At 39.2% G+C, this 20,644-nt stretch overlaps 1 protein-coding gene across 1 annotated transcript in view; it reads right to left on the bottom strand.

Annotated features, from left to right (window-relative positions):
* LOC311156519 (myosin-IIIa-like) overlaps window positions 1-20,644 on the bottom strand; it is a gene marked incomplete at both ends in the record, with an annotated part of 65,624 nt that overhangs the window by 9,920 nt on the left and 35,060 nt on the right. The window contains 7 exons of the mRNA XM_084210517.1: window positions 5,533-5,671; window positions 6,331-7,240; window positions 8,958-9,069; window positions 11,331-11,417; window positions 12,055-12,217; window positions 12,851-12,962; window positions 15,085-15,290. Coding sequence (XP_084066643.1) covers window positions 5,533-5,671; window positions 6,331-7,240; window positions 8,958-9,069; window positions 11,331-11,417; window positions 12,055-12,217; window positions 12,851-12,962; window positions 15,085-15,290 — 1,729 coding nt within the window. The remainder of the gene's footprint in view (window positions 1-5,532; window positions 5,672-6,330; window positions 7,241-8,957; window positions 9,070-11,330; window positions 11,418-12,054; window positions 12,218-12,850; window positions 12,963-15,084; window positions 15,291-20,644) is intronic.

The following is a 20,644-nucleotide window of genomic DNA, read 5'->3' as shown; positions in this document are numbered from 1 at the left end:
AAAAAAAAAAAAAAAAAAAAAGTTAAATCAGTGGTGATAATAAAAGTTGAAATTCTTCTCCATGAGAATAAATGAAATACAGAGTTAAGGGTTAGGAAAGGCATGTGAACAGTGTAACTGCAAGATAACATTCAAGAAGGTTTAGTAAATCTAAGAAAAATTTTTTATTCACTTCAGTATCTCAGCTAGCTCATTTAGCACTACCACAAAGGTTCCTACCTAAGTTGCACACACACTCAATTCCACAACAAATTAATACTTTCATACTCAGCCCTCACTGAAAGCTCCAAATAGGCTGAAATGTGTACACAATATGTATGTGTATCCTGAATACCAGCACAAACTACATGAACTGAGGAGAGCTGCATGTGCTTGAAAAGTTCAAGGATGAGCAAAAAATGTTTGAATAAAGATGAGTCAGTATCAACAGCCCTTTAGGTTGAACTGTCTGTAGATTCTGACATACAATGATAAGCTTGGAAGACAGCAATCTCGAGGAATCAACATCTGTGGAGGCTAATGTAAATTAACTATGACTTTCAACAGATTTCATGCTGAAGACTGGAGAAATAGTGGTTACAGCTGTGATAAATATCTAAGGGACCAAAGGTCTCTATTTATTAAGCTACCTGGAGAAACGGACAAAGCCACCTTCCATCATTTAAGTGAAATGTTACATGCTTGATTTAGAGCTGTTCCACATCTTATGGAGACAGAAGTATAAAGCCAGGCTCAGAATTAACCAGGAAGGAAAACAAAAAGAAAAGCAGTAATTGTATAGGTTTTGTAGAGGGAGTTGAAAGTAATCCATAAAAACAGAAATACAGCAACTAGAATTCCAGGACTTGATAATGAAAAGCTAATAGTTATTACTGCTTGCAACATTTATGTGCATACCTTTTTACTGTTCTAATTGTACACAGTATGAGTCAAGTCTGGGATTTGCACTGAGAAAAGCATTGCTCTTCAACATTCTGGTTAGTAACTTTTAGGTATTTTCAATTCATGGGATGTTTAACACAGCCAGATTTGGAAATTACAGTTGATGGCTGCAAATTCTTAGCAATCAGGAAAAAACCAGAGGGATTACTCTAGCACAGACCTAGAAGGAGAAACTGCAAGAGACTGAGAACTCTCAGATTGTGTACAGCAGAAGTTGGCAGTGTTTGATCTCTCACACCTAAATCCCACAGCCCCACTGAGAGAAGCAGTTTCAGTCTCTGGCTGACACTAATGCAGAATGACAGAATAATAAACATTGGCAAAGACCTCTAAGATCATCAAGTCCAGTCTTGACCAGGTAGACCATGGCATGAAGTACCATATCCAGCTGTTTCTTAAGCGCCTCCAAGGATGGTGACTCCACCACTTCCCTGGGAAATCCATTCCAATGCTTAACAATCCTTTCAGTGAAGAAATCCCTCCTGGTGTCCAGCCTGCACCTCCCCTGGCATAGCTGGAGGCATGTCCTCTTGTCTGTCTGCAGCTGCCTGGGAGAAGAGCCCAACCCCCACCTGGCTGCACCCTCCTCTCAGGTGGTTGTAGAGAGGGATAAGGTCACCTCTGAGCCTCCCTTTCTCCAGGCTAAACTCCCCCAGCTCCCTCAACTGGTCGTTATTGCACCTTTGCTCCAGACCCTTCACCAGCTTTGTTGCCCTTCTCTGGAATTGCTCCAGCACCTCTCATTTCTCCAAGTGGAGATCTGGGATTAATGCTTTTTAAGAGAGGATTATTTAATGGAAATGGCTGTATTCCACTTCCACAACCTCCCAGATCTTGTGCTCTGCCATGGTTCTGAGCAACTCCCAACACAGACCTTCTACATCCTGGCTGTGTGCTGCCCACAGGACCACTCCTGTAGCTGAGAGCCACCAGCCAGCACTGCTTGCCTACCATTTTTCTCCAGTCCCACGTCTCAGGGTTCCCTGGCTGACTACTCACTTGCAAGGAAGGAAGTTTGGCTGGTGAATACTGCTCTGCTCAGCCAGTGCTACACATGCTCCCTTTTCCTTGCAAAGCCTGCCCATTAAATTCCTGTAAATAACGTTTTGACAGTCTACAGCAGGAGGAATCCTGGATGAAAACCCTGCTTGTCTTATTGCCTTATTTAGTTGAAAATGTCCTTCTGCTCTATCGGGGTTCCTCATACCATGTAAATTTCATTCTAAATATAGAAAATTCTCTTCTTGAGATTTTGTACTTGAACTGTCATTTAATAAGTAGAGGGATGAGCAGTATGATTCATCTGGGAAAAAAAAAAGAAAAAATTTCCTCCCATAATTATCAAATTCCCCTCACTTCAGGCTTTGATCTCAAAAAACTTGACAGCAGCCATTTGTGCATCTGTTCTGACACCACAGCAACCTAAGGCTCACTAGCAGTCCAAGGGTGCAGTTCTGGGGTGCAGCCATTACATTTGGCTGAAAGCATGTAAGAAGCAAATATATCCTACTCAGAGATTCTAGCCACGGGGAATTTTTGTTTTTTTCCAGGAACCTTGTGCGGCTTTCTTTCTTTCTGGACTAAAGAAACTCATTTAAGAACAACTTAACCTTGTGGATTTAAGATTAAATTAACCTCTTGCTCAGATGTTCTTTGAACTGTAAGTGTTGCATTTTTATTAAAAACAAACAAACAAGCAAACCATTTAAAAAATGTGAACATTTGTCACAGTATGCCATCAGCTGTCCCCTCAGTTCCTCCCCTTCCATGGGTAGCAGATGTAATAAAATATTGTATCAGAGGAAGTGGTAAATTGTGTTACTACACAATGGCCACCTACCCCCAGACAAAGGCAGCCAAGCTCTCCTGTCTAGCTATAAAATACAATTAATGTGCAATTCATTCTGTAAAACAATATATATAACTAGTCAAGCTGATGAAAAAGTGTAAATAAATGTAAATGACTGATGTAATTACAAATAGGTAAATACCACATGATTTAAAGAACACCTAAAGCTCAACAATCCCTGCCTTCATAACAGTAGGACAGAAAAAGCAGCCACAGAGGGAAAGCTGCAGTAAAAGCATATCCTTCTGTAAATGAGTGTGTATAAATCCTACTGTAACACATAATGTAGGCAGGTGGACAGGAGGATTCCTCCCTGTTAATAAGGCAGTGGATCACTTCATCTACCTGCTTCACTTTAGCATCACCATCTGCAGGATCTTACCTCAAATTTTTGTAGATATTTTTGTAGTTTTGTAGATATTTTACTATATTGTATAGCGGAAGAAAACACGATATCCAGATTGTTGGTAGATATTTTGTAGATATTTGTTTTTGTAGATATTTTACTATAGTTTTTATAGTAGTATATTTTACTTTTAGTATATTTTATAGTAGTATATTTTACTACTAGTTTTGTAGATATTTTACTATATTGCATAGAGGAAGAAAACACGACATTCAGATTGTTGGTAACTCCTGTGTTTTAGACAGTACAACTTAAATGAACTGAACATAGGCATATTGTTACTTAAATATTCTCTGCATCTAGTTAGATCATGTTTGCTATAATAAACATCTACTTAAGACAATGCAGCTTTGTGATAAAGCCAGTTTCCAACTGGCTTAGAGGGAAACTGTGGAATTGCTGTCCTCACCATCGTGTGCATTGGTCATAGCTGGAAAAGAAACAGTTTGCCTGTCCTGTGAATTACATTCAAGTGTGGAAAAAGAAAGTTCACATTCCACACCAAGAAAGGTTTTTCAGTGGACAGGTTAGCACACTTTACCACTGGAAAGCTTCTGCACTGTGACGCTGCAGGGTTTTACAGCAGTGTGACATTTTCAGTGATAAAGGGAAGTGGCTGGCTGGTCACCACTTCAGGCAAGGTTGGATGCACAGGTGACAAACCCTGGCAAGCTTTTGTCCCCTGTAAAGCTACTTAAATGAATAGCAGTATGAAGGGCAGACTTCACTGCATTTTGTGCATGGCAGGAACATACAGGTACATTTTCACTTGGTTCACTCATACAAGTGATGAGATTTTTAACTGATAAAACAAGGATTTGTATATTCCCTTTTCCTCTATCTACCTCTTTTCTCTAGCTTCTGTTGGAAGATGTGTTAGAACCAAGAGGTATTTTCCAAAGCATACATTTTTAATTTCTCAGGTTTATTTTGTCAAAATTTAGTAGCAGTATTTATTTTATTTATTGTCAAAACTTTGTCAGCAGTATTTAGTAGAGAACTCAATATAAGACCATTAATGACAATCACAAACCTTGCTCTGTGTTTAATGAAAGGTCACGGCACCTAGTTTTTCATTTCCCATTTCTTTTTTCTTGCAGACTTTGGTCTTAGTAACAGGCTGAACTACACAGATTACCTACCAGCAGCTGGTTTGCACTTAAGAGGTGTAAACACCAAGCCCTCATTTTAGCAGCTGGCCCATTTGAGAGGACTCCAAAGCAGGATTGAAGTACTTTTAAGATCTTTTCAATGTAGTCATGGGAACAGAAAGAAATTTCATCACACATGACAACTGAATCCACAATGTTATAATGAAAATAGTACAACTAGCTCTGGGCAGTGAGAGACAGTCTAGATCTTATCCCAGCTCTTCCCCAGAGGCAGTGCAGTAAGCTCACACAAGCCCTGCCACACAAATGGAGACACAGCCAGTTATCTTCCCCATCTTCCCTCATCTTCTTCCACATCTGCAGCCCAGGACATGAACTGAGAAAATTCCTTGTTACATCTATTCTGACAGAAGAGGTCTCAGCAGCTCAGTCAGGTCTTTGGGGTCCTTTTGGTGGAGCTCAGGTCTTAATGATCTGCATGCTCAGAATCCCATGTCCTCTTTATCTTCCTAGTACTCTTCCCCACTGCCACCCAAGCTGCTCCAAGCATGTTTGCATTTTGGGAACCTTCACTGCCCATGTTAACCAGAATATAAAAAACTCTGGAGTGAATTTCTAGAGATCACACCCTCTTAAATGTGTGAGTTAAATGGATGCTGAATATTAATAAAACTTTACATGCAATTACAATACATGCAATACATGCAACATACCCACCAACATGGGTAGGAATTACAGGTTTTGAATAACCTCAGTTGTATCTGGGGATAGCTAAAAATTCACTCAGCATATATGTCATAAACTTTAGTAATTAGTTTTGCATATTTACATAAAAACCTGTTGTGTTTTGAAAGCATAATCCCATTTCATACCAGTAGCACACACAATTGAGAGACAACTGAGTTAACAAGAGCCAATATGGAATTTTACTAAAGTATTTCTAGAAATTGTGTGTCTAGATTCATTCAGCAATCCTAAGCAGCACTGAAACAAAAGACCAAAAAAAAGGGTAAATACATAAATCCCAACTAGGCTTGGGTATTTCTCTGGAAACTGTGTTCCAGACACGTACTGATATGGGGCTTAGTACAAAAATACACAGCCAGAGTAATATGAGCAGCTGGAATTAATTTATCTGCTTGTTCCCTGACATGACCAGGAGTAGCTTCTTGTCAGTCCTGTTTACAAACGAAAATTCTGCCAACAGTAAGGTTAAACATTACCTGACTGACAAACATGAGGAGAAAGCCGGCCATTAGCTTGCTTATCTTTGGACATCATCACAGGTCTCAGCTGATGGGACATGATCATTTCATTCAGTTTTTGCTGCAATGCTAAGTAATCTTCAGATAATTTTGATATCTGAAAAAATATATTTTTTACATTATTACAGAAATATGTATACATGTTCTAAGGTAATCAAAGGTAAAACAGTGGACTAGAGAATTAATTTAAAAGGTATTGCTCCACTGATTGCAGTGCACACCTCTACCACATTTACCTCCTCATTTCTTGAAAAAGAAAAGAAGATGAGAAAAACAGACATATAGGAAACTCAGCACTGCAGTCCAGTCCTATAGCTACTTTTCATTGGTTCACACACATGGGCAGATGGTGCCTTGCTGATGCAAGAGTGCTTCTACAGCTGTAGGCATATTTCTCTGCACATGTGCAAGTCTCTGACATTGGCACAGCAGCTTTAGTTTCATTTACAGGGACATTTCACAAGTGTACTGAATTGTAGGGACCTTGATGGGTAAACAAACATTTGAAAGCTGCTGCATTTAACTTAAAGCAGATTAACATTATGTTTACCAGTACTGTTTGACGTTTCCTCCTTCCTGAAAAGGCTGTTTTCTCTTGCAAACCAAAATACGCATTTTCAAAGAACACACATTACAAAATCTCTGTCTTAGTTGAGAGAGCAAAACCTTGGTGCCATAGAAGTCAGTAAAATAACTTTGCCATTCTGTCATGCTCAGAGTATTATGCTCCACCTACATTGTTTACAAGCTTCTTACCTGTCGTGAAAAGGCTGCCAAATCACAAGCCTCTTTCTCTGAGTCTCCCTTCAGTGTCTTAGAGTCTTCAGCCTCTGTACTGGTGCTTTCCCTAGCTTTTGTTGTTTGGGGATTGTTATTTTGAACGGGCATTGCTTCTGTAGGCTCCTTTATTGTTTTTTCTTGACTTTTGCAAGGTAGTTTCCCTTCTTTTCTGAGTTGTCCTCTCCTTCTGTAACCCCGGTAATTACTCTGAATTACTACTGCTGCCTTCTCTTTGTCTTCTGAACCTTGCTTTTCTGCCTCAGCTTGCTTCCATGAGCCTCTTCTTAGTGACTCTTTTCTTGTGATTCCTTTACTTCCTGTAGGCATCACTGCTTCATGCTTTAGGTAGCTTCTTTCCACATCCCTGTCGGTCCTGGGCTGGACCACAGCAGATTCTTGATTTTGCCAGTCTGCACTGAGTGTGTCTTGATTATTTTGCTCTTGCTGGGGTCTAGGTTCAGCTGAGGTTTTGACAGAAGATTTGCTGGGTAACTCTTCCAAAGAGTCCTGTTCTTCACCTTCACTAACCTCTTCTACTGCCAGGTTCTGCTTCACAGGAGCTGCCTCTCCTTCACTAGATGTTTGCTGTTGCTCCTCTCCATTCCCCGTGTCACTGTACCCAGAGTACTTGCTGTCAGTGACAGCACCAGGTTCATCTTGAGTCTCCTCAGTTGCTACTTCTTCCAGTGTATCACTTTGAGCTGGTTGCAGTTGTGCTTCAAGGAATTCCACGGCAGATAATTCATCCTCTGCTATGGCAGCTGCTTCTTCTTCTGTTCTAGGGAGGGCACTCTCAGTTGGACTTTCCTCAGGATCTTGAAGTTCTTCATCATTTTCCTTCTTGCTAATAGCTGCATTTTCAATTTCTTGCTTTCTAAGTGATTCCCTGAATGGAATACAGTTTGGGGCAAAAATTACAGTTGAAGGAGATGAAGAATAGAGACAACTTTACAACTACCTTTGGTGGTCTTTGTGTACAAACTGACAATTTGATACATTGCAACATGGGAAAGATTTAGTGCATATAACTGGAATTAAAGATAGCGATTTCTCTTGTTTTATTATTATTATTATTATTAGTAGTAGTAGTATTAGTATTAGTAGCAGTAGTAGCAGTAGTATCTCTTAAAGTGAAAAAGGGATAATATTATTATCATCAACATCATCATCTCTTAAGTTTAAAGGGACATCCCTGTTAAACTTAATGGAACATTGCCAGGAAGAGAATCTAGCTTGTGTAAAACACTAAAGAATTAATAAATAATAAGATAAAACAGTAAATAATTAATTTAAATGGTAACAAAACATAAGACATAAACCTCTTAGCATTTCAAGAATGTATATATACACACAATCCTAAAGGTATTCTGTGGTTCCTCTGTCATCACCTTTACTTATCCTGAACAGTGTTTTAAAACAAGAACAGCTCCTTGCAGATATCTCTCTCATCCTTGTCTGAACATTTTTTTATTATGAGCTAATTCCAAACAGACTCATCTATAGGTTACATTAACATTACAGGTAGGTACAGTGTTGTTGATCTTTCTCCTTAATGTGCCTTTATTCCTTGGGTTTGAAAAGATAAGAAAATTGGCTACTGCCATTAAAAACCTTCACATAAATATACATTACTTCTGCATACACATCTAGAATAATCCTAATTTTCTTCACTCTTATCTTATAATGTTGTTATTCAGTGCTGTAATTACTGGAAAGGGACACGTTTGAGTGACATAAGAGAAAATAACACTACCTCCTGCTTTTGAAGACCTTCCTCTCCTTATATCCCTTGTAGTGAGACTGAATTGTTATCGCTGCTTTGTTTCTTGTTTCAGTTAGTTCTTTTCTCTTCTTCCTGAGTAAGTATCCTCTGGCAACTGATACAAATTGTAATGCAAAACAACCTTAGGCAAGAAGCAATGGGTGCCACATACATTTCAGACAGTCAAATACTAACAGCATTAAACAAAAGCTAATCAGGAAATACAGACCAGGGTGCCTATTATGATTATGTTTCATCTGAAATTACTCCCATAAAACCTTTTTGAGATTTCAGAAAGCTGTACCCCTTCTACATGAGGATACAAACAAGCTCTTTCTTCATATTTTGTTGGACTAAAGAAAATATAGGAAGATGCAGAATAAAACAGAAGCACAGAGCTATACAAGTGCCTCTAGAACACAGTACTCTGAGCTTAATGTACCTGCTTTGCCTGATTCAGGCAATTGATTTGACTCTGTCTTTTCCATGGGAAATGTCTGATTATCAGCCTATAGAGATTACCAGGCTGTCAACTGGCACAGGCTTGGAATTAGCTGAACATTCAATAGATCAGAGAGAAACTGAGAATTTTATAGCTCAGCAGTTACAGAAGACTAAGCTCATGCTCCTTCTGCAAAGACTGATTATTCAAAATGAAAATGCTCAGCATGAAAGATGTGCTAAGCTCCACAGTACCCAGGGGAACTGTGCCAGAGAAACTCCCTACCTGTGCTTTGTGGGAGGCACAAAGTTAATTTTCTGGTTAGAAATAGGGACTCAAACCAGAAATAGGGACTCAAACATGGGCCTTCCCTGGGCCACGTAGGTGCTGACGGGTCACTGGGGCCTTGATGCAGTTGCCAGCACGTTGGTATCTGGTGCCATCTGAAGTGCTCCAGGATAGCAAGGCATCCACATGGAGCTGGCTGAAAGAACAGGACAGATGGGACTTTCTGGACAGGAAAAGTTGGGTATACCAGGTGAAAGAAAGCTGGAGGCCAGACCAGATAACCAGGGCACCACAAATGACACTAGATACCGATATGAGGGCAAATGAGCTGAGCATTTGCTGATTTTAAATAAAATTATTCAAACCCTAGGTTCTACTGACTAAAACAGCAGTTTAGACACCTAGATCACATTTAGACATCTACACTGAAGTGTCCTAATCAGAAACTGAATTGCATTCAGAATTTTGCTTCAAAAACTTTTGAACTTGCAAATAATTTCCTAATGGGAACTGGCACAGTCTCCACAGTGCTGTGATTTGGACAAATTGCAATTCTAGGGATTCAGCCCAAATCTGCTAATCCCTGGCAAAAATAAAAATAACATAATGCTTTGTCAAAATATTTCTGTTGAACTCTAATTCCAAATGCAGTACCAAGAGTATGGGGATAGTGGATTCAGGTGATTTAAATACCCTGTGGACATGGTATCTATGGGACTCTCTTTCTCAACTCTGCTGAGGGTGTTTTGCATCACACTGAAAAGGTCAAGCTCACTCAAAAATAAGAAGGCAGCATTAGCAGTCTGTTCCAGCTCATTCATATAACTTAGTGCTAAGTTTTATGTGCTTTAGCATTCCCTACTCATAACTTAGACCAGCTTGGGCTCCACTAGGTGCAGTCAATCCATGTAAGAAGCACCATATAAAATGGGTATAAATTACACCTTGGTAACTGGATATAGGACAAAGAAACACAAACACTTATTGGAAGTAGCACGATTGGATTTTATATTGCAGTCTGACAGAGCCTGAGAAAAGTGGAAATTGTAAAGCACTTGGAATACTTCTTGAGTTTCTTGGACTTCTGAGACAATTCTCTTTCCACTTTCATATAAAAGCAACTCAAGAGGAGTAGTTTTGAAACAAATCAAGTTATCAATGGGCATGGCAATATAAGCTACATCTGGTCTTTTTAGACTATTCTGGTTCACTTTTGAGGTTTTCTGAGAAGTTTGTAATGATATAGTTGCTGTCTAAGCTTTGCTTTCAAACTGAAAGAGAAGTTTTGAATTGCTTTAGAAATAAATGGGGGAAAAATGGAGAGAGCTAAGTAAAAGTGGACTTTGTTTGAATTTTGGCTTCTTGTGCATTGAAGAAGTTGAAATGCAACTGCAGACATGACAGAAGGTGGACAAAAATAAACATTTGGGACATTAACAGAGTAAAATGGTAAGTTTATACTTTTGTATTTGCTAAATATCATAATATAATTAGCTGCATTCAGATGTGTAATAATTATTGGCACATTACTGGATTTTATGCTGGATTTAGACTGTTTTCTATACTGATGAAGTTCTACCAACTGCAGTGAAGTAATCTTCAGTACTCACTGGTCCAGTGCAATTAACGAACGCATCTGACAATGATTAAAACCAACACTGGTGGTGGTATATACTCATGAAGGCATATCTGAGGTTGTTTAAATCTAGATAGCCTGGGTACTGGCAACAGTAGCTTATATTTGGGTTACCACCTTTGTAATTACTGAAAATGCTGTGCAGATTTGTGCCAGCTGTTTTTATAGAATCATAAAATCATAGAATGGCTTGGGTTGGAAGGGATCCTAAAGATCATCTAGTTCCACTAGATGGGATTGCCCAGAGCCCCATCCAACCTGGCCTTCAGTCCTGTATCTCTCCAGTTACACTGCTCCTGATTTCAGAGCTGCCTAGACTGTGTCTAGCTTGGGGATGTCTCTGCAGGGACAGGGAAAACCAAAGTACAGGGAGGAAAAAGGGGTATCCCATAGCAACACCTGGGCCCAGGGTCATTATGGCTGCAAAAGAGAAACAAAGGGATGGCAGAAAAGAAGAGACATGAATGAATTTACAGCTTGCAGTCTTCCCAAATATAACCATTACTGATACATAACAAACCCAATTCCTAATTGAGCAGCACCCTTGATATGCAGACAGTGTTGAGTGGGATTCAACAACACCCACAGCTGGGCAGCTGTAGTTCTCAGAGTAGGAGTGACAAAGTTTGCTATGGCATTTGAGCATCCCACTTCACAGCAGTGGAAAATGCCTAAATCACTCTGAGGTACAGGTAAGAGAATAGAGTCACCCATTTCAGCCACATATAATAGATAAGTTATACCTCAGAACATGCAGATGAGCATAGTCAATCAGTGTAGTGAAAATCTGGGTCAACATACTGTGTATGGATAAGACATTAAAAGCCAAGAAAGCAAACAGTTCTTACTTGCTTGAAATTTGATCATGTATTCTTCAACTTTTTTATTATGCTTTGCATTTTTGTATTCTTTACGAGCAACAAACCCCCTGTAAACTGAAAAGAGATGTTAAAAACTAGGTAATCCACTAGGTACAAAAAAGAATAAAAATATTCTGGAATTACAGACCTCTATTAAAATGTTCATAAATATTTTGCAGGCTTTATGTTTCAGAAAACACGGCAAACAAGCACAAATAGTAAATCTACATAAAAATACATTTTCTGGGTAATAAAGTTATTATGAAATAAATGAATATAAAACACAAGATAATCAGAATGCAAAATAAGATTATCTTTAAAAGTATTAAAAAATCAGTTGATGCCTCCATCAACAGGGTAATTGGCCTTATTATCTAGGACAGTTAATATATTTTATTTTCATTATTGCTTTATACAACCTTGTCAGTGCATGCCAGAATATTATTAACAAGAGTATCATCTGTGCAATCACATCCTTCCATTCTTAAAATTGCCTTTTAAGTATAACACTGATAAATGTAATTTCAGTAAAGAGATTGTCATAACCGGGTTAAAAGAAATTTTTTTTCATAAGAACAGATATGACCAAGTATATTTTGTCAAATGTAACAGCAGGAAAAGAGCAAAATCCACATCCAGCATGCACATTCATCTATCAACTGTACACATGCACTAGCTTTAAGCAAAATGTTAAATGTTTTAAAGCTATTACCTGACTGTATTTTAATAGCACTTTGTTCCCTTTGTTCCTTTATCTTTTTGTATCTCCTCGAACCCAGCCACCCTCTGACATAAGCTTGAATCAAAATAATCATATCAACTGTCTCCTTCCGCATTAAATTCAGCTGCTCCACATGATAGTATTTGAGGAATACCTTAAAAAGAGAAACAAACAAAAGTTTTAGTTACCTTCCCTGCCTTTTATTCACTCGATCCATTTAACATCAGCAAGAGTTACAAGTTGGTTTCAAGGGATGAACAGACCCTTCAGTTGTAGTACCTAAAGGATAATTCTTAGAGATAACATTTTCATTGTTTGGGATATTAGTTTACCTTACTCTTCTCTTCAGCATCTTTCATCAATCCCTGCTTATTAATTTTTTTATGGCAAGATTTTTTAAAGTTCCAGTGCAAACCTTCAGTCTGTAGCTATAAATTTGTTTTCAAAACTACAAGGCCGACAGTTTTGTTAACCTCACAAATCTAATGTACATTACATAAACATGATCCAAATCTGGAACCTTCAATTTCTCCGTTTCCCAATTTTAAACCTAAAGCATAGTTTATTTACTAAACTGCTTTTATCAAGCATGAAACACACAAAAGTCCTGAAAAATGAATCTAGCACAAGGGTCACCAACACATTCCTGGTGTATATTAAGGACTTTGCTTTTTAAAAAGAGTAGAGACCAAGAGCTACTCCAACCAAAAGGGTGAGAAAACAAATTGTTTAATATGTTAACAATGGCATACTGCAATGAAGAAGACACAGTATATTAAAAAATTACTTTAGTTTTTCCAAGAACCCAGTTGTCAAGGTGGGCTTTCTCCAAGATGGCAGCACAGGTCTCTGGGCTGACTGGAGGATCATCATTTGTTTTGTAACAGATGAGGTAATACCTAAAGACAAATGCATGATTCCTTATTTGATTAATGGAGGATAATACATGCAAAAACATTTAAACCATTCTTTTAAATAATAAAAACAATTGCATGAAAGAAAGCATAGCACTGAAAAAACCAAATCAGCATATGAAAGAAAGTGCAGTTATTTATACACAGTACTAAGAAACTCAATCAAAAGTGGATGAGTGACATATTGCACACCCTGGAGGGTTTTTTAATTCTATACCAACACCAGAAGGTTTTTAAAAAGAATTCAGCCCAAGTAGAATAGCACAACATTTCTTTCCTGCTCACTACATACTGTGAAAGTGATTTCAGTGGCAATATAAAAATAAAATTAAAATATTTTAAAAGCTTTTCTGCCTAAATTATATTATTTCATATTTAGAAATGTCACGAAAATTTCCTATCTTGTCTCATGTGCTAGACCATCTGCCTTTGAGATACTTAATATCTCAATAGATGCTGAGATGCATCCCAGCTCTTGTTAGCTCCTTGGAATCAGTTTTGCAGATCCTTTTTGAACATGTAAGTGCCATTGTGACACATCATCTGTAAGCACTTAATCTGGCAAACTCATTACTCAGAATTAATTCTGACTAGGAAAAGAGGTCACGATGCTCACTCATAAAAATTACCTGTGATACACCAGCTCAGCTGCTGGATAGAAAATACTTGTTTGTTCCAGGACTTTCCAAAATGCTCTATAACAAAATGAACCATATCCATCTTGGCTTTTTAATTTAAGAAAATTACATTAATTATGTGTGCTTCCTGACAGTACATTCTGTTTTTTTTCTTGTTATTCAGCCTTTAAACACAAAGCCTGGGTTTACGAGCTTTAAATGATGGTAACAATTTGCTCATGGAATAATAAAAGAGACAATGTCAATTTCTTCATTATTACCTACAGTTCCCTTTTTTTTCTCCTTGTAAAACACAATGAATTGGCTTATTTCTATTACAACCAAATAATAATGTCATTATCTCAAGTCTACCTGTAACCCTCAACTACTAAAAAAATCCCAAACCCAAAATAAGACATACATTTAATAAAAATCCTTTTTCCTTTGAGGGCCACATCCTCAGTGCCAGAGATCTGCACAGCCTCACTGTAATCAGGGGCACAGTCTCTAGAGAGCTACCCCATTATGTTTACTGCTTTTATCTATGTTACTTGAACAGTTAAGTTTGGGGTTTTTTAAATAAAAATCTGTTACCAAAAGCTACAGCACATCTTGTAGTGATAACTATCTCTTTCCATGCTGCACTCTTCTAAAAGCTGCATTCTTCCAAAACAGCAGCAGTTTCAGGATTATTTTTTCCAGAAACAGGGCTTTAAAAACATCCCTTTGCTGTTCCCCTCTCATCTCATGCACCTGCAGCACTCGGCTACTAGCTCTCTCTTTCTAGTGCACTATTTCTTTTAAGTGCTTCTGTCCAAAGAGGTGATGCTTGCTTCTTCCCAGTTTTGATCTCCCTTCCCCACAGCTATGTTCTGATTGAGACAAATACTCAGGGTCTTTATTTGTAAGAGAGAAGTACAGATTTTTGGGGTGGAGGAAGAAGGTAGATAAAGGAATAATACAACCACACTGAGTTCATTATTCTGCTTCTTAACAGAAGTGACTAATATTACAAATTATATTTTAAACAACACTATGCACTCAATGAACTTTTCAGCCCTAGACTAGGAATCCCAAACCATCATCTACCCTTGCATAAGCAGATGTTGCACAGTGCTGGAGCTTGGGAGCTAGAGAAACTGTGGTGCTCCTTGGATGGTGTGGCTGCAAATTCTTGGCTTTTATTTGAAGTAATGCATTTCTAATACTGAACTCCTTGAAGAAACTTGCAGAGTATAAGCAAGTAAATTTCTACCCAAATGCTTAGAGAGCCTGAAAAATCTGTAATTCATCATCTTTCCCTACCCATCAAAACCAGGTTACTAATCTTGTGCCTGAACTACTCTTGGTCATTCCGTCTATAACCTTCTTTGTCACAGGAAACATCCTTGTATTTTTTTTCAAAGACCATGCCAACAACAATGCAGGTGCTTAACAAGCACTGGATGGCAATTGTAGGAGAGAAAAGAGCTTCTTCACGTTGATGTTACCGTTTTATGAAGTTAGCGAAGAGTATACGGTGTGAGTAACCCTGTCTTCGGATCCGCGCTGTCTCCAGAATTCCCGTGTAACGCAGCTGAACCAACACTTTCTCTTTGTCAAACTTGTTTGCCTGCCGGTCATTGTTGGGCTTGATGCACCTGACAAAATGGGGCTGGCCAACAACCATTTTGGATAACAAATCCATTAGAGAATACTGCAAAAAAGGAACAAGAGATCTGTCACCAGGATACTTATGAAACTGGTGTATAGATCCATGTCTAGTTGAGATTTTATTTCATATGATCAGAATCATGTCCAAAACCATACCTGTCATTAAGCTGACCCTTTAAGAGTAGATGAAGTAAATGACCCCCCAAAAATTCTAGCTTTTCTAAGCTACTGGTGTATATTACTTGGAAGAAACACTGATTCCAAATAAATGTACCAAATTTCATCCAGGACATTCTCACAGATTTCCATGATGTCCAACATATGACAGAACACTTACACTCCTTACATTTACTTGCTTATCTTGGAGCTTTGCTAGGTGATTACAGCCATTTTTCTTTTTATTATTGTCACCTGTTTGAAGACCCTTGTTCACTCAGAGAGTAAATCATCCATCTGTGGATGGGAAGGGGAACAGCAGCAAGCCAGTAAATATTTCAATTCTTTCATTAGACTGGAGGAAACGAAGGCTACCCCAGAAGAAGGGCTGGTTGAACTGCTCTAATCTTGGTGTGTTCACTTCACTTCACTTCACTTCACTGTATAGACTGATGTGATACAGTAACTGCCCTGCCAAGAGGAAACTTCCAAGGAGGGCAAAGCTCCAAGATCACAATTCCAAAGTTGCATTTTTCCCACCTCCCCAGAGTACCATGCAGCCTGTAGTTCCCCATGCCAGCTGAGGGGAATCTGACTGTAAACAACCTTGACTGGGGTTTTGAAAAATTGCTTCATGGGAGGATCTTATTAAAACACAAATGAAGAGGCTCATTCCTCAAGATTCATCCTGACTCAACAGAAAGAGGCAGCCAGGAGGTAATGCAGCTCAGCAGTAGGTTGGTTACATGAAACCAGTGTAGGACGTCAAGAGCCATATGTTTCCTATTAAAATGTGCAATTCCGTTCTGGACAGAAGCTGCACCATACAGCAAAGTGCTTAATTAGCTCCATCACCAGTGTGCCAACTGAACACAAACAAGTAGGACACGCTAATGGATATCTTTTTTTCCATGCAGTCTGAAGTGGCATATGCTTTTCTCAGTCACCCATAGATTTCTGTGTATGAGTAAACCAGTGGGGCTGAAGGTGGATTTTCATTTAAGAGCATTAGCTATCCTGATCTAAGCAAGGATGTCCAGGGAGAAAATAGTATCAGAAAAGTGTAAACATAATTAACTCATTTGCAGCCTCTGATGCTAGAAGTGCTGATAATGCACTGAACCATAGACATTAATTTGAATGAGATTCAATATCTTTTTCCATCTAGAATATTCAAACAGTATATAGCTTTGGACCACTGTGGTACCTAAACTGAAATTATCCTTCACAGTCCACAAAGCTGTGTATCTAAAAAAGAGAGATCTGGCTGCTCATTGTTCTGACATAGATGTAAGTGAACTCCTACAGGTCATAAAATCACAGAATATATTGACTTGGAAGAAACTCATCAGCATCATCAAGTCCAACTCCTGGCCCTGCAGAGGACACCCCAAGAATCACACCATGTGCTGGAGAGTATTGTCCAAATGCTCCTGGAACTCTGCCAGGCTGGTGCTGTGACTGTTTCCTTGGAGAGCTGGTTCCAGGGCCTGGCCCCCTCTGGGTGAAGAACCTTTTCCTACTATCCAACATAAACCTCCCCTGATTCAGCTCCGTGCCCTTCCCTTATGTCCTGTCACTGGTCACGAGAGTGAGGAGATCAGTGTCTGCCCTGCCTCTTCCCCTCACGAGGATGTTGAAGGTCACAGTGAAGTCTCCCCTCAGTCTCCCATTCTCCAGGCTGGACAGACCAAGTGACTTCAGCTGCTTCTCATAGGACTCCTCTCCAGACCTTCACCGTCCTCATGGCCCTCCTGTGGACTCTAACAGTTTAATCTTTTTTTTGTATTGTAGCACCCAAAACTGCCCCCAGCACCTGAGGTGAGGCCGCCCAAGCCCCGAGCAGAGCAGGACAATCCCCTCCCTTGCCCAGCTGGCCAGGCTGTGCCACATCCTCCCTAGGACAGTGCTGGTCCAGGTTCCTGCTTGCCATGGACCAGGACCCCCAGATCCCTTTCTGTGGCACTGCTCACCAGCCTCTCATTGCCCAGTCTCTACACACAACCAGGGCTGCCTCATCCCAGGTGCAGAATTTGGCCATTGTCTTTCTGAATCGTCATATGACTTGTTGAGGTCTCTCTGCAGGGCCTCTCTGGTCTCAACAAGTTGACAGCTCCTCTCAATTTAGTGTCACCAGCAAACTTGGTATTCCTTTGAGCTGTGTGCTAAATTCATCATGAACATTCCCTCAGCCACTTTATGGTTTGCTGAGAGAGATGACTAAACAAGAGTTGGAAATTCAGAACAGAACCAACTCCGTGTGCCAACTCACATGCTCTTCACTTCACTGCTATTTGCTGTTTTAGGACCAGCAGCACAGCCAGTGCTTGGGAGCAGAGCACTGCTGAAGGAGCCACAAGGATGAACCCTGGGCAGCCTCTGTGCAGTGACCATCAAGAACTTTCTCTGGACCTCCTGCTTCCAATTCACTTTGTCCTTTCTTAAACTCTTAAGGAAATGGTATTTCACTAATGTCCAATCTCCCTTTATCTTTGGTGGAAAAACAAGCAAGTGAAAGATTAATATTGATCATCATACATCATTATGACAGAAATGTGGCTGTGTAATCAAGTAGAGATGAAACATCACAATCTCCTTGAGATATTTGGACTGCACAGACTGCTGCACCATATATACAGTTCACAAACTCTAAATGGATCACTACTAACTCAACAGGTGCATTTCAAAAAGCAAAAGAATAAGCATTTTTTGTACTCTAGAAATATTTATTAAAAGATCTGACATCTTACTCTAAAATAAGAAGCAACTGTCTGTGTTTTCATGCTGGTTGTTTCTCTTGGATGATGTCCAGTATCTCCTGCTTCATTCTATAAAGATGAAGAAAAAATGACACTTTTTATCTCTAGTTAACCTGCAGTGCTCTTTCCAATGAAAGCACCCCTCAGAGAACATAAATAGTTTAAAAAGTATTCTAAACAGCAAAAGTTACAGCATGATCACGAGCACAAATTAGTGACACCAACACTTTGCTACACAATACACAAACATTCACACACACAAAGGGCACAAATTGGTAACAGAGCATCTAATAACTGCCACAAATAACTGGACAATGTCTGAGGTCCTGTCTGTTATTTCATCATCACTGTTAATTTGATGGTTTTCTAAGGAAAGTGGCTATACTCCACACCGATATTTTAATTTCTCTTTTTGCTACAATACAGCTGGGAAATAGTATTTTTTCCCCCTGAAGTTGTTATAAAACTATAGCCAGAAAGAAGGGAAATGTTAGGTTTTTACCTCACGGAAGGAATATGAATTGCACAACACAAAGATATCCAGCTAAACAGAAAAGAAAATAGAAGAGGGAGAAAAACCAAGGAAGGGGTTACTCACTTACTTTCAATAGCAAAACAGCTATTGCCTTTCTAGTTTAAATTAGGCTTCAATGCAGAATCACAAAATCAGTTTTCTTACCTTTGTATGACTGATTGATTTTTGGGAGGTCCACATTTGATAACTGATTGTAGTTTTGCTCTTGGTGTGTGCCAGGTTACCTATGGGAAGATGAAAGAAAGTGCTTACATCTCATCTAGACTAAGAATGATCCTGAACCACTATTCATGCCCCCAGTGCAACCATATGATTATAAAGGTCATTGACTTTTTCAGAGTGTGTCCTCGTTTCCCCTTTAACCCTTAGGATGGAATGAGCTCTGAAGAAGCTGCATGAACACAGAACATGTTTTTTTTCTCCTTCAGCTCATATGTCATCTGCTAGATAAAAAAATAAACAGACAGACTGCTGTAGAAGGTAAGATAGATACATCTTAGAGCATCCATGTGGTTTTACCCTAAGAACGTTACTGTACTGTTCTAGTCTAATGCTACATATTAGTTAAAGAAACATGTGCTAATACCCTTCTCTGGCCCTGAGAAAGTTACATGGCATGACTCGCATTTATACACCTAAACTCTACACTTTACTTTGCTTTCAACCCCTGGTAAAAATAAGATTGTATCTTTCCACAGAACTTGCTGGAAACCATCACTGGCCTGTCATTTCTCTGAAGTGTGGCTCAGTATTCCTGGAAGGCTACTAGCTGACATGGACCAAAACTGTCCCAGGGAGGCATTCTAAGCATTAATCAGAACAAGCAGCCCTGTGGGAATGTGTCAGCTACTGCTCACTGGCTCTGTTTGGTTTACTAGCACAGGCAAAGTCTTAAAGCTCTAACTCTGGAACTCTAAGCCAAGCAATACCTTCATTATGATGACTTTGAAGGACTAGGTGCATTGACATGCTTTACACAGACACTGGTCTTTTCAAGGAATAATGAAAATTTGCTGAGCTTTCCATCATGTCTCTCTGTGTTGATAAACTTTAAACATTGCTGCATGCTGCCACTGCTTCTGCTAATACCATAACACCTCTGGGAGAGGTGTTATGGTATTAGCACTGGGAGAGCCTGTATATCTCTGTGCTCAGCTACTATCAGGAAGAGGTGGATAACAGCTGGAATAACAGCTGCAAATATGTGTCATGGTAATGCAGCTAGTATTATGTGATGATACTGAGGCCTAAACCTCCCTGGGGTTCAGCTGAATATCACAGGTGGGAAGGAAAAAGAGGGGATACTCACAGCTAACTTTAGCTATTTGAAAGTGAGGTGTCTACATGATCCCTGCTGTATTCCGTGGAGAGAGACAGCTTCAGAGGAGATTTTTCCCACCCCAAGAGAAACACCTGAGATAGTCAAGATGGGTTGGACTTGGGGTAATTCTCTGCAATTACTCTGATTCTAGAAAAATAACATGGATTAGAAAGCTAACTTTTAGCTTTTAGCTGGAAGGTTTGAGTCAGTTTTGAAATGCTACATGCAGCGTTTCACCGTATTTAACAAGAAGACTAAAACAGCCTTCAGAGTTATCTTGCAAAACATGAAGACTTGGGATCAGTTCTTGGAAACATTTGGATGCTTACTTGGATTCTATGGAAATTATAGTTTAGTATATTACAAATATCAACAAGTCAAAAAGTTCAGGCAAGGGCATTTAGCTCTGTGCTTTCCCAGGAACACTCACTTAAAATAAAATTCCAAGACCAAATTTCGCATTCTGATAGCAGAGCTCCCTTTGTAAAGAACAGAAGCCTTGCCAAAACCTCAGCTTCTGTAAGTTATGATAATATTTTCATTTCCATTAGGCTCTTTTAGCTTTTCTGTTCTGCTAGAAATATGTCTCCCATGTAATTGTACAAGAAAGTAATGTTGTAAAGTAC

This window comes from Fringilla coelebs, assembly GCF_963513975.1.
Source record: "Fringilla coelebs genome assembly, chromosome: 1".
Taxonomy (NCBI): domain Eukaryota; kingdom Metazoa; phylum Chordata; class Aves; order Passeriformes; family Fringillidae; genus Fringilla; species Fringilla coelebs.
This window is presented reverse-complemented; position numbering and strand designations above follow the sequence as displayed.